The sequence below is a fragment of the Nerophis ophidion genome, linkage group LG04 (genome assembly GCF_033978795.1).
Source record: "Nerophis ophidion isolate RoL-2023_Sa linkage group LG04, RoL_Noph_v1.0, whole genome shotgun sequence".
Taxonomy (NCBI): domain Eukaryota; kingdom Metazoa; phylum Chordata; class Actinopteri; order Syngnathiformes; family Syngnathidae; genus Nerophis; species Nerophis ophidion.
In genome coordinates this window covers 71,315,436-71,330,833 of record NC_084614.1, presented here as the reverse complement: position 1 = coordinate 71,330,833, position 15,398 = coordinate 71,315,436, and the positions used below count along the sequence as shown (strand labels likewise).

The window sequence follows — 15,398 nt, the reverse complement described above, 5'->3', positions numbered from 1 at the left end:
TAAACAAATTGTAATATTACCAGAAATGTATTTCTGCAATGTTTTATTCGAAATACGTAATTATTTTTCAAGTTGCAACTTTATTCTCGTACTCTCAAGATCGTATTCTCATCAAATAAAATATAAAATCTATATTTTGAAATTAAAGTAACACTATTTTGGTAATATTTTTACTCTTTTCTCATAAAATGACAATTTGATTTATTTAAAAAATAATGATAATAAGAAGAAGAGTTTAACCTAATTGTGATATTAGCAATATTTTTTTATTAAATAAAATAAAAAATGTTATATCATATTTTGACTTTTTTCTTATAAAATGTCATTATCCAATTATAGAAAGAGTTCTTCTATTATGTCAATTTTTAGCCCAATAAAATTACTTATTTTATTTCTTCCCTAAAACTGCTTGTTTTGTTAATTTTTTTCCAACATACTTCTTTTATAGCATTGTTTATTTATTTATTTATATCTTAGTTACCGTATTTTTCGTATTATAAGTCGCTGGGGAGTATACGTTGCACTGGCCGAAAATGCATAATAAAGAAGGAAAAAAACATATATACGACGTACTGGAGTATAAGTCGCATTTTTGGGGGAAAGTTATTTGATAAAATCCAACACCAAGAATAGACATTTGAAGGCAATTTAAAAATAAATAAAGAATAGTGAACAACAGGCTGAATAAGTGTATGATATATGACACATAAATAACCAACTGAGAAGGTGCCTGGTATGTTAATGTAACATATTATGGTAAGAGTCATTCAAATAACTATAACATATAGAACATGCTATACCTTTACCAAACAATCTGTCACTCCTAATCGATAAATCCGATGAAATCTTCTTCCTCGATGTCGCTTCTAAACAACTCTGCCAACTCCAAAGGTATGCGCCGCTTCCTCTTGTCGTTTTCTGCTGCATATTTCACTACGTCCAGCTTGTAATCTGCAGTACATGATTTACTTTTCGGTGCCATTTTTGTTCAGCCCTTCTCAGTTTTTATAAGTTACCGCCAACGATGAAATGATCCATTTTAATAGCTACAGCAGTAGCATATAGCATATAGCAGTTAGCGTTCCATGACCCAAAATGCACTTCTGCCATGACCCTCCCCCGCCAAATTCTTATTGGTTTACGTGTAAGTGACGATTGCTGACATTTTCTTCGTCTCTTCCGTGAATGAGATAGATAATATTATTTGATATTTTACGGTAATGTGTTAATAATTTCACACATTGGTCGCTCCAGAGTATATGTCGCACCCCCGGCCAAACTATGAAAACAACTGCGACTTTTAGTCCGAAAAATACGATAGTACTTTGTTTAGTCACAAGTTTATTTGCAAGCTGTGTGGCTCATCATCAAATTGATTACAGCAACCTTACGTCTGTTTAGGTCCCCTACAGATTGCACGCGGTGCTGGTACACGAGGGCCAGGCCTCAGCAGGACATTATTGGGCGTACATTTACGACCATGCCAACCAGCGCTGGTTGAAGTACAACGACATCAGCATAACAGAGTCCTCATGGGAGGAGCTTGAGCAAGACTCTTTCGGCGGAATGACCAACGCCAGCGCCTACTGCCTGATGTATATCGACGACAGGCTCCCCCACCTCATCACAGGTACCGTACCCCTCTCTACTTGGGGAGTGTGTTCTTTCTAATACGACTTGACATCCATCTCAGAAGACACAGATGACGAGACGGGCCAGGCGCTGCATGGCATGGATTTGCTGCCGCCCGTCCTAAGACGCTACGTGCACCAAGACAACCGTTGGTTTCAGCAGGAGATCAGCGAGTGGGAGGAGCAGCTGTGCCAGGCGGCCGCGCCGCAGGGAGAGTCCACGCTGAGTCCTGCCGAGCCCCCAAAAGCCAGCGCGGACGACACTCAGCAGTCTGCACCCGTCGAGCCGGCACCACAGTCGGGACCTCAGACTGACGAACCTGCTCAGGGAACCGCTTCGGAGCCACAACCAGATGCGCAGACGGATGAGGAGCCGGCAGGATCACCGGAAGGTCTGTAGTGAGGTAAAGATGTCCAAACAAGAAATTGTTGGACAACAACTTTTTATTTCTATCTCTTAAAAAAGGACCTCAGGTAACGCCTCCCCTACAGTCAGACTGCCATGATAGTGAGCTCACCACCAGCAATACTCAGAGTCCCAGCCAGGGTCCCACCAGCACCACTGCCACTGAGAAGGAGCCTCCCAGTCAGGTGAGTTAAAGGCCTACTGAAATCAGATTTTCTTATTTAAATGGAGATAGCAGGTCCATTCTATGTGTCATACTTGATCATTTGGCGATATTGCCATATTTTTGCTGAAAGGATTTAGTAGAGAACATCGACGATAAATTTCGCAACTTTTGGTCGCTAATAAAAAAGCCTCGCCTTTACCGGAAGTCACAGCCGATGACGTCACAACGGTGAGGGCTCCTCACGTCCTCACATTGTTTCTAATGGGAGCCTCCAGCAGCAAAAGCTATTCAGCCCGAGAAAACAACAATTTCCCCATTAATTTGAGCGAGAATGAAAGATTTGTGGATGATGATATTGATAGCGAAGGACTAGAAAAAAAATAAAAATAAAGTTTAAATAAAAGGCGATTGCATTGGGGCAGATTCAGATGTTTTTAGACACATTTACTACGATAATTCTGGGAAATCCCTTATCTTTCTATTGTGTTGCTAGTGTTTTAGTGAGATTAAATAGTACCTGATAGTCGGAGGGGTGTGTCCACGGGTGTCTTGACGCCAATCTCTAAAGAAAGTCGACGGCAGCTGCATGGACGGCGCAAGCTCAGCTGATCTCTGGTAAGAGGCGACTTTTTACCACAATTTTCTCACCGAAACCTGCCGGTTGACAAGTGGTCGGGAACCATGTTTGCTTGACCACTCTGATCCATAGTAAAGCTTTACCTCCGGGAATTTTAAACAAGGAAACACCGTGTGTTTGTGTGGCTAAAGGCTAAAGCTTCCCAACTCCATCTTTCTACTTTGACTTCTCCATTATTAATTGAACAAATTGCAAAAAATTCAGCAACACAGATGTCCAGAATACTGTTTAATTGTGCGATGAAAAGAGACGACTTTTAGCTGCAAATGGTGCTGCGCTACTATGTCCTCTACAGTCCGTGACGTCACGCGCACGCGTCATCATTCCGCGAGGTTTTCAACAAGAAACTCTGCGGGAAATTTAAAATTGCAATTTAGTAAACTAAACCGGCCGTATTGGCATGTGTTCCAATGTTAATATTTCATCATTGATATATAAACTATCAGACTGCGTGGTCGGTAGTAGTGGGTTTCAGTAGGCCTGTAAGTCTGTCAAAGCAGTTCTTCTGCCACCTTATTTGTCATATATGAGTTGCAGATTCTAGGATAGTAAGTGTGCTCGAGTGGGTCAAGGATTCCCCACTTACCGTAGCGTTGAAGATCCGTGCTCGGCACTGTAATGCAATTTAAATCTATTGATGAGAAGATCACGCACAAGTACTGCATGGTTAGCAGCAGTCAAGTATTAGTCTTCTCTCTATTAGTAACAAATATGTCCATGTTTAAAGTGCTGCCGCCTTATCCAGAATGATAAGAGGAATATTTCCCGGCATCCAAGAAGGAAAATGTGCATTTGACACATGCTGCTTTGTCTGCTGCTGGAATAGACACCAGGCCTGTGCAAAATTCTAAATTAAATTTCTCCTAATTTCCAATTCAATTCAGTGAATTTGAATTGAATCTGAAGTGTGGTCGCAAACAGGAAGCAGGATTGCAATTTAAGTTTGAAGTTACAGAAGTCAAAGTTGATATGAATTTGAAGTGATTTTGAATTGTGGCTGTAAACAGGAAGTAGAATTACAATACAAGTTAAAATTAAAAGAAGTCCAATTGATTTGAGTTTGAAGTAATTTGTAATCACGGCAGCAAACAGGAAACAGAATTGCGAATCAAGTTCAAATTAAAAGAAGTTGAATTTGATTTGAATTTGAATTGCAGCTGCTAACAGGAAGTACAATTGCAATTCTAAATTCCTATTAATAGAATTCATATTTGAATTGAATTTAAATTGAATTAGAATTGTGGCTGCAAACAGGAAGTAGAATTGCAATTCAAATTCAAATTAAAAGAATGATGGAAATTCGATTTGAATTTGAAATTAATTCGAAATGTGGCTGCAAACAGGAAATACAATTGCAATTTAAATTACAATTAATAGATGTCAAATTTGAATTGAATTCAAATTGAAATCAAACTGTGGCTGCAAACAGGAAGAAGAATTGCAATTCAAATTCCAATTAAAAGAGGTCCAATTTGAAGTGAATTTGAATTGCGGCTGCAAACAGGAAGAAAACATTGCAATACGAGTTCAAATTAAATGAAGTCAAATTTGATTTGAATTTGAAGTTAATTTGAATTGGAGCTGCTAACGGACTACAATTGCAGTTCAAATTTTAATTTATAGAAGTTATATTTGAATTGAATATACATTTAATTTGAATTGTGGTTGCAACCAGAAGGTTTAATAGTAATTAAAATTTTAATTAATAGAAGTCAGTTTGGATTTGAATTTGGATTGAACTTTATTTGCATCTGCAAACCGAAAGTAGAATTGCAATTTTAAGTTCAATAAATAGAAGTCAATTTTGATTTAAATTTTAAGTGAATTTGGATTGCGGGTTCAAACAGGGAGTATATTTGCAATTCAAATTCCTATCAATAGAAGATAAATTTGAATTAAATTTAAATTGAGTTTGAATTGTGACCGCAAACAGGATGTATATTTGTAATTCATATTCAAAATAAAATATATCAGTTTTGATTTAAATTTGAAGTGAAACTGAAGTAGAATTGTAATTCACATTCCAGTTAATAGAAGTCAATTTTGATTTGAATTTGAATTGCGTCCACAAACAGAAAGTAGAATTGCAATTCCAATTCCAAATAGTATAAGTCAAATACAATTACAATTTGAAGTGAATTTTAATTGCCGCTGGAAATAGAAAGTAGTAATGCAATTCAAATTGCAATTAAAAGAGATTGAAATCGAATTTAATATGAATTGCGGCCACAAACAAAGTAGAATTGCAATTCAAATGTGAATTAAAATAATTAAAATGTTATTTGAATTTAATTACCGATATATATGGGGCTGCAAACAGGAAGTAAAATCGCAATTAAAATTAAAGAAGTACATTTTAAATTACAATTGATAATTTTGCTATATTCCAGAATTGGGCTTCAAAGTAAATTCCACACATGACATATTTCACAGAAATATAAACCTCATGTACAAATTATATTTTAATAACAAAACATTTCTTCATTTTATTGATGAAATTATTTATTTGATTCGATTATTATTTACATTAAGAATGAAACCGATCATTTAATTTGATGTGTTACAACGTTTGAATTACAAAAAATGGTGGAAAGACACCTAATTTCCCAGAAACCTTCAGCTTTACCCAAGCGTTCATAATGGTTGCCGAGCCGTTTCAGGACGTGCGATTGGAAGCCTTCATTGCCAAATTCGATGCTCAAACTTTTGGGAAAAAAGTTCCAAAATTTGTGACAACGGCAACACGGACATCTACCCCAATTTTGTGTAATTTGCTCATTTTTAAATGAAATGAATATTACAAATGTTCCAAAATGGAGGAGATTTGTGTGGTGATTTTAGTATTTGCAGGGAATAATGACTGAACGGGCTGCAGAAGCAAACAAGTCACTATGGAAGATGCTAAACAGCAGCAAAATTAGCGTACAAAAAACCACCTGACGGAACAGACGATAGACATAAAGTCTTAAGCATGTTTTCACCACAACGCATCTATCGTAAAATAGCACATACATAACACAAAAATAACTTAAAGACCTACTGAAATGAGATTTTCTTATTTAAACGGGGATAGCAGGTCCATTCTATGTGTCTTACTTGATCATTTCCCGATATTGCTATATTTTTGCTGAAAGGATTTAGTAGAGAACATTGACGATAAAGTTCGCAACTTTTGGTCGCTAATAAAAAAGCCTTGCCTGTACCGGAAGTAGCAGACGATGTGCGCGTGACGTCACGGGTTGTGGAGCTCCTCACATCCTCACATTGTTTACAATCATAGCCACCAGTAGCGAGAGCGATTCGGACTGAGAAAGCGACGATTTCCTCCATAATTTGAGCGAGGATGAAAGATTCGTGGATGAGGGTAGTGAGAGTGAAGGACTAAAAAAAAAAAAGACAGGGCAGTGGGAGCGATTCAGATGTTATTAGACACATTTACTAGGATAATTCTAGAAAATCCCTTATCTGCCTATTGTGTTACTAGTGTTTTAGTGAGATTGTATAGTCGTACCTGAAAGTTGGAGGGGTGTGGCCACGGGTGTGGTGACCGCCAGTGTCTCTGAGGGAAGCCACGTTTCTCGACGAGGCGAGGCGAAGGCAGCCGGTCAGGCCGGGCTGAGCTTTTTTTCCCCCTCCTCCACGGTGGAAACATCCCACGTTCGGGGGCGGCCGGTCAGAGGAGGCAAGAGAGTCCGCATCTGCCTCTTTGACAGGTGCACGAGGAACGACGCAAGCTATGCTCATGTCTACGGTAAGAGCCGACTTATGACCACAATTTTCTCACCGAAACCTGCCAGTTGACATGTGGTAGAGAACCATGTTCGCTTGACCGCTCAGTTCCATAGTAAAGCTTCACCTTGGGGAATGTAAACAAGGAAACACTGGCTGTGTTTGTGTTGCTAAAGGCAGCCGCAATACACCGCTTCCCACCTACATTTTTCTTCTTTGACGTCTCCATTATTATTTGAACAAATTGCAAAAGATTCAGCAACACAGATGTCCAGAATACTGTGTAATTATGCGATTAAAGCAGACGACTTATAGCTGGGATCAGGCTGGAACAAAATGTCCGCTACAATCCGTGACGTCACGCGCACGCGTCATCGTACCGTGACGTTTTCAACAGGATACTTCGCGCAAAATTTTAAATTGCAATTTGGTAAACTAAAAAGGCCGTATTGGCATGTGTTGCAATGTTAATATTTCATCATTGATGTATAAACTATCAGACTGCGTGGTCGGTAGTAGTGGGTTTCAGTAGGCCTTTAATTAATGGGGATAAATGTTTGTACATAAAAACATGATAATTACGTGCAACATCAAACACGCTTAAATAAGAATTAATTATGTGTGATCGAGATTAGTTAAGAGTAATTCACAGCAACCCATACCATTTTAATTGTTTTACGCAATTAAATTATATGTGATGTCTCTTTCTATCAGACTCTTTGCCCTGAAGTTGAGCTCAGTAGCAACCAGGAGCCACCCAACCTGTCGCTGAAGAAAGAGGAAACAGAGGAGCAAAATGGAGAAGAAGAAAAAGAAGAAGCTCAGCGTGACGCAGAGGCCTCTTTGGAGGAATCTCCTCAGCGTGAAGCAGATGGTAAACATGAAGACCCGCAGGAGGAGGAGGAGCAGGTGCCTGCAAGACGGCGGCAGGCGGAGAACGAAGTCTCTGAGGTGGAGATCCCCAATGTGGGAAGAATCATGGTGAGGGCCGATGCTGACGGTTACAATGAAGAGGTGAGTCCCGCGCTTTTGTAATTGATACTACACATCCATAGAGACAGTCACTATATTTCAATGCACTATATCAGTCTGATTCCTCAAATAGTTAGTTTTTTTGTTGTTTCACACCAGCATGTGAAGTCCAACTCTCTAATGCGACTATTGGTCATACGCCGTATGCACTGGGGGGCGCCTATTTCATTTTAGCACGGATAAATGTATTGCTTTATTCCGTTGACCTATAACGTCACACCAGGCATCTGCGGCTCCTTACAAGTCAACAGCCTAGCTCTGAAGTACCTGATGTCCGCTGTAATATTGGCACAGATTACAATTATTACATGTTTAATGGATATGATGATGTTAAATAGCAGGCAGTATCAAGAAATTATCTTAGATTACGCTACCAACATGACGCTAATACCAAAAATGTATCGGATCGGATGCAGGTACAAAGCAAAGAAAGACCGGCGAGATAGAGTGGTTTCAAATGAATTTTTGGACATGGAATCATGAAAACAAAACTTTTGAAGTTCATTCATAAGGTTATGTGGATTCATGTAATCAGTTTTAAGTCCAAAAGAAAGGACAGGTTGGTTTTTGTTCTGTACAAGCTTGCTGAGTTTTTGCAGGGGCCTTTTTTTAACTTTAGCGGTGCTCTACTATCAATGTCGTTGCAGGGGGCATCATTAAAGTGAGGTTATCAATAAAGCCCACATAATTTGGGAATAGTTTCATTACCGAAGGCAGCAGGCCAGCAAGAGTCGTAGTTGTGACAGCATTAATGTTCTGGCTGCTAAAGCATTGGTTATTAGTAGCTTTTAGATTATAAATCAGAACTTCAATTTTATAAGGTAATGATCGGATATTACTTGCGAGGAGTACGCTCGTTTGGCAGAGTGGCCGTGCCAGCAACTTGAGGGTTCAAGGTTCGATCCCCGCTTCCGCCATCCCAGTCACTGCTGTTTTGTCCTTGGGCAAGACACTTTACCCACCTGCTTCCAGTGCTACCCACACTGGTTTAAATGTAACTTAGATATTGGGTTTCACTACATAAAGCGCTTTGAGTCACAAGAGAAAAGTGCTATATAAATATAATTCACTTCACACTTCACTTCACTACTTTAGTGTACGGGAGTTCCATAACTTTGAAGGTGGTGACATCCTGTACAAGGACTAGGTCTATCGTATTACTGTTGCAATGCTTGGGTTCATTTATTATTTGTGTAATACCACAGCCATCAATCTGGAGCGCCACACATAGAGGGTCTGACGGGGTATTCATATGGATAGTAAAATCCCCGTTTATAATTATATTATCTGCGTGCCTCACTAGATGAGCGACAAACTCTGAAAATTCACTGATAAAATCCAAATAGGGCACAGGGGGGTGATAGGTAACAGCCAGATAGAGAGGTAGCCATGTGACAGACCTCGTAGTAAAGTGGTTTTCAATCGCATAATCCAGGTGTATTAGTCCCACTTTTAAAAAACCTAACCCTGTCGGATTAAGGTGTTTCCATCAGTTGTAGAATGCTTATATAAAGCCGAACTATATGAGACATTGAAGTTATTTAGTGCATGGACACGTACTGAGTGGATCCTTGATTTACGATCCTAATTGGTTGTTGAACATGGTTCATAAATCTAAAAGTTTGTGTAGTAAAGCAAAATTCCCAATAAGAATCAATTTAAACATGAATAAAAGTCCATGTTTTAGAGAAAAAAACACACTTTGAAGACACTATAAAGAGTATATGTACTGTACAAACATAATAAGGCGGTGAAGGATCAACAATATCTTTATTATCGAATAGAGCTGCAACTAAGAACTGTTTTGATAGTCGACTAGTCAACGACTATCTTAACAATTAGTCAACTAGTCGGATTATAAAGCGTACACCCATTTATTGGCTCTAATTTTTCCATTGACTTTTGAATGCATCTAAAGTTATTTAAGGCATGTGCTTACAAACAACAAAGATAATTAAATCATACATAAATATTTATTTATACAGTTGCTGTGCTGCTCATTCAGCTGTTGCAAAAATTTAAATGACAATTAAAACTTCTTTTTTTTTTAACAGGAATGGCAAAGTGATAAAAAAAAAAAATAACCTTGTTTATGTATTTAAAAAAATGGCAGCAATAAAAACAAACCAGGAAATATAACTTCCTCTAAAAGAAAATAAGATTTTTGTGATGATGTTTAAAAATGTGCACACTGGTATATTGACTATTGATTACCCACTGGCAGTTTTAGCACTGTAATTATTAGAGTGGTTTTCAACCTTTTTTCAGTGATGTATCTCCTGTGAACATTTTTTTAATTCAAGTACCTCCTAATCCGAGCAAAGCATTTTTGGTTGAGCAAAAGAGATAAATAAGTAAAATACAGCACTATGTCATCAGTTTGTGATTTATTAAATTGTATAACAGTGCAAAATATTGCTCATTTGTAGTGGTCTTTCTTGAACTATTTGGAAAACAAGATATAAAAATAACTAAAAACATGTTGAAAAATAAACAAGTGATTCAATTAGAAATAAAGATTTTTACACATATCAATCAATCAATGTTTATTTATACAGCCCTAAATCACCAGTGTCTCAAAGAGCTGCACAAACCACTACGACATCCTTGATAGAACCCACATAAGGGCAAGGAAAACTCACCCCAGTGGGACGTCGGTGACAGTTACAATGATGACTATAAGAAACCTTGGAGAGGACCGCATATGTGGGCATAGAAGTAATCATCAACTTAAAGTGCCCTCTTTAGGGATTGTAATAAAGATCCATCTGGATTCATGAACTTAATTATAAACATTTCTCCACAAAAAAAATAATCTTTAACATCTATATTTATGGAACATGTCCACAAAAAATCTAGCTGTCAACACTGAATTTTGCATTGTTGTATTTTTTTTCCACAGTTTATGAACTTACATTCATATTTTGTTGAAGTATTATTTTAAAAAATATATTTATAAAGGATTTTTGAATTGTTGCCATTTTTAGAATATTTAAAAAAAATCTCACGTACCCCTTGGCATACCTTCAAGTACCCCCAGGGGTACACGTACCCCCATTTGAGAACCACTGCTCTAGTAGACTCAATGTGTGGAATTGTATATTTGATCGTTCTTAACATTTTAGCTATTTATTGGTGCCTTACGTCACATGCAGTTCACATTTATAATTGTGCTCTTTTCTACGGCATTGCAAATTGACGCTGCTTTAAAAAGTACTTGAATTGATGTAGACAAAATTTAGCTGGCGGACTTTGGCTAAAATGATAGTTAATATAGTTTTCACACAACTTCGTTTTAAACCTCCTCGCTAGCTAGCAAGGCATAAGCTAACATTTTTGCCGAGGTTGAGATGCATCCTCCCTCTAAATGTCCGACATCATGCCTCTACTTTAAATGTTCGTGTATCACAGATGTACTGCCATAAAAACAAGGTCTGCTTTGCAAAATGAACAATGTATGTATGTTTTTAATAAGGATAGGAAGACATGTTGTCACACTTAACATGTTTTCACTGGCGTTTTTTGCGAGCGGTGGCACGCACTTGCTTCCACCCGGAAAAAAATGCGAGCAATGATGTGACGAATATTGTCGACAAATATAATTGTCGGCAACAATTTTTTTTTGTCGACAATGTCGACTAATCGCTGCAACCTTATTATCAAAACAATAGCACGCTCAACTCTCAGCACGCGCACACACACAAATAAGTTCCTTTTGTGCTCACCAAAAAATGCTATAATGATAATAAAAATGTTAAAATAGTTAAATCATTTTTACCTTGTGTTGGCAAATATTTGTGGCATGCAAGCAACAAGAGGAGATCTATGCAGAGACAGGGGGCAGGGAGGAGCGGCAGTGTGTTCCTTTTCCGAAGAAAAGTCCTATTTTTCCTGGTTTACTCTCTTCTCTTCCTCTAAGTGTTGGTCTCGCTCGGACCAGGCTGGGGTTCACATAGTTCTTGCTGCACCAGTAATCTGTCCAGCATGCCTTGTTTTTTGCGCTGTAAAATTTGTCCGTAGTGACCCATGATGTTGTTGTTGGCGTACTCCCCGCAAATTGGAATTTTTAAGTCCACAGCAATTCCCTCCTTCTTTGGCGGCTGGTTCGGACTCATATTGAGTAACAAAATAGACAAAACTTGGCGATTAGCTAGCAAAGAAACACACGTTGACGCACCAAATAAGTAATGGACTGACGTAGACGTGACATAGAACGCCCGGCGTCTCCAAAATTGACACGCCAAAAGGCTTCCATGAATTGATTAATGTGGACCCCGACTTAAACAAGTTGACAAAACCTAACCAAAAAGTGGTCAATTGTACGGAATGTGTACTGTACTGTGCAATTTACTAATAAAATTTTCAATCAATCAATCAATCAATCCAGCGGCAAACAAAATGAATGAAAGAATGAAATGTTCGCACACCAAGACATGGTTCGCACACAGAGGCAAATTTGGAGCGATCTTAAAGATAGTAAATAGAAAACTTTGCAAATATAGGGCTTTATAAATCGAGGTTGTACTGTATATTATAATTTATCACTCAGAATTAGGCATTTTTACACTAAAACAAATATAAAGTCAGATTGGTAATTTGTCTCATAATTGACAGATGATGCTGACTCCGGCCATGCAGGGCATCATTCTGGCAATCGCAAAGGCCAGACAAACATTCGACACTGAGGGTCCAGAGGCTGGTCTCATCAAGGTGGGCCTGTTCTGTTTGTCGGTAAAGGTGCCCAAAAACTGCTTCCTCTAACCCCCCCAACCCCACCCTCAGGCCTTCCATGAAGAATACTCCCGCTTGTACGAACTCTCCCAGGAGGAGACGACGCCACGGGAGGACGCTCGTCTGCAGCACGCTTTGGTTTACTTCTTCCAGAACAAGGCGCCCAAACGTGTCATCGAGAGGACGCTGCTGGAGCAGTTTACAGACCGCAACCTCAGCTTCGATGAAAGGTGATAGGGACGGACAGTTATTTAATTTCTATTTTCTCACAATCATAAAAATATTACAATTGAAAAAAACTAACACGCATGCAAATTCAGAGGTTTAGGATTTCACTATGGTTGATATGTTTTATTTGATACTATGCTACTTATATGCTTAGAAGGGGTTTTGCAGATGCCACAGTATTTCTGTTTCAAAGTAGTCACAAGAATGCCGTGATGCATAACGGTATCAAATAAAAAAACTGTACACCGTGGGAAATACGAGTACTCAAAAATATTTAATCAGTCCAACAAAGTAATACACAGTGATACAAAAATATAAAATACAATTCCAATTCCCAACCAAACTCAGCCGAGCAACATTCAGAATGTTGGCCTGTGTCAAATACATTTAGAAATGTATTATGCTTTGACTTAAAATACAGTTCCAAATTGACCAAAGATGTATTGCACTAGGCTTCACGGTGGCAGAGGGGTTAGTGCGTCTGCCTCACAATACGAAGGTCCTGCAGTCCTGGGTTCAAATCCAGGCTCGGGATCTTTCTGTGTGGAGTTTGCATGTTCTCCCCGTGAATGCGTGGGTTCCCTCCGGGTACTCCGGCTTCCTCCCACCTCCAAAGACATGCACCTGGGGATAGGTTGATTGGCAACACTAAATTGGCCCTAGTGTGGGAATGTGAGTGTGAATGTTGTCTGTCTATCTGTGTTGGCCCTGCGATGAGATGGCGACTTGTCCAGGGTGTACCCCGCCTTCCGCCCGATTGTAGCTGAGATAGGCGCCAGCGCCCCCCGCGACCCCGAAAGGGAATAAGCGGTAGAAAATGGATGGATGGATGGATGGATGTATTGCACTAGTAAATGTGAAGATTTTTGCATTTTATAAAATGTTATTAATGACACTTAAAGCACAAACTATTTTGTGGTAAAATGGGTGTAAAAGGTAAAAAAGTTCAATTTTAAGAAATTAAAACAGAAAAACTTAATTAAATGTTTTTATTATGATGCTATTGTTATTTTAATGTATTGATTTTACAGTTGTTGTTTTTTTACTAATTCGTATCTATTTATCTTTTCAATTATATTTAAAGTAAATGAGTGTGAATGTTGTCTGTCTGTCTGTGTTGGCCCTATGATGAGGTGGCGACTTGTCAAGGGTGTACACCGCCTTCCGCCCGATTGTAGCTGAGATAGGCACCACCGCCCCTCGCGAACCCAAATGGAATAAGCGGCAGAACATGGATGGATGGATGGATGGACTCATATAATACACACATTAAAGAATAAATCCTGATATTAACCATATTTCAATATCAATCAAAACAATCGTAATAATCATTTTTTTCATAATAGTCCAGTTCTAATACAAACCATGACGTTTCATTTATTGTTTGTGTTTACTTTATTTTAATGTCAATAAACCAACTTAAGTATTTACATAGGGCATTTAATGCCATCTAGTGGCTGCTGTGTTCACTTTACTGAGCTGGCTTTACACACATGTGGGATCTGAGCCATGGATCTCGTTGTGGCTTGTGCAGCCCTTTGAGACACTTGTGATTTAGGGCTATATACAAACTGTAAGTAAACATTGATTGATTGATTGATTGATTGATTGGCACGATATACGTTTACTGTGACTGTAGTTTCTGCACTTAAACTGTACTATGTGTCTGTATCAAAACAACACAGATTTAGTTCCCAGTGTTGTGGTCGTTAACTCCACTTTTATGTTAAAAAGCATCCTTTACATTCCCGCAGGGCCATCAGTATCATGAGGGAAGCCCGAGCCAAGCTGCGCCTCATCAAGCCCGAGGACATGGACATGGATGAGTACTTGGTATACTAAGATTCATTTAACGACGCTAGCGTGAAGGTGCTAACGTGGTCTAGTGTACACTGCTCCGTACGCATCAGGTTTCTCGTGAGCCTATGTGGTTATTCGGGGTAGTCGTTGGCATGGTCTGAATTCCAGTGAGCCCGCAGTGTAATTTGGTCTCTTGGGGGGGGATGAGAGCAAGTGAAGGCTGCAGTGTGCCCAAGTTTAAAACTTATTACAGAGCGTGGGAGCACCGTGCTACGTCAGAACACAAGTCGAGTTGGTTCTGTGAAAAGCTTGCGTTGCAAAACAGCGTCCCCCATTGAATTGAGATGATTGACGCACTTAACTTAGCATGCCTTTTAGAAAGAAAAACACTCCTTTAAGAAATATTGTATAAAAACAATATAATACAATGTAGTACGCACAACTATACAGCAGTTTTATGGAGTAATGTAACAACAATGTACATACTGTAATTTAACTTGGAGAGCAAACTTATACGGTATGTCCTTTGAGGGCTTTCTAGGTTAAACACATCAGCAGGTTCTCACCATTTTCATAGATAAATGTTCACCGGTTCGATTTTGCCGAAACGTCGTTTGCTAACGTTATTCTGCTTCAGCAGACTAGCAGTGCTACGCTCGTACTGCTTCACAAAGTCGACTCCACGGTGGCCCATGTTTTTGATGAATTCTTACTTTAATTCATTGAATATCGTCTGATTCTTCTTTTCAGCGCTGTCCTTCACACTCACTTTCTTCCTGCTAATGCTTGAACAAACATTATGTCCATCTCTAGCTATAAGCTAATGCTATTGAGTAAGACCAGGTGTATTTGGTCGGTTCTCACACGCCCTAATGTTTGCTCACAAGTAGTAATCAGCAAAGGATGCATCAGTAAGTGTGTGGCAGACTCACTAACTGTATTGACACTGCACTGTGACTGTAATATACAGTACAGGCCAAACCTTTGGACACACCTTCTCATTGTCAGGTTCAAACACTGATGACTTCTAATAATCAG

The 15,398-nt window shown here is 38.9% G+C and overlaps 1 protein-coding gene across 6 annotated transcripts in view; it reads left to right on the top strand.

The window, feature by feature from the left end:
- The window catches only part of usp28 (ubiquitin specific peptidase 28), a 49,501-nt gene that overhangs the window by 28,082 nt on the left and 6,021 nt on the right, over positions 1–15,398 (top strand). For 5 of the 6 annotated variants that reach the window (XM_061898984.1, XM_061898981.1, XM_061898980.1 and 2 more), the window contains exons 16-22: positions 1,402–1,630; positions 1,694–2,023; positions 2,098–2,222; positions 7,284–7,583; positions 12,216–12,311; positions 12,384–12,562; positions 14,315–14,393. In XM_061898984.1, the coding sequence (XP_061754968.1) occupies positions 1,402–1,630; positions 1,694–2,023; positions 2,098–2,222; positions 7,284–7,583; positions 12,216–12,311; positions 12,384–12,562; positions 14,315–14,393 (1,338 nt within the window). The remainder of the gene's footprint in view (positions 1–1,401; positions 1,631–1,693; positions 2,024–2,097; positions 2,223–7,283; positions 7,584–12,215; positions 12,312–12,383; positions 12,563–14,314; positions 14,394–15,398) is intronic. The other variant, XM_061898982.1, reaches the window with a different exon arrangement.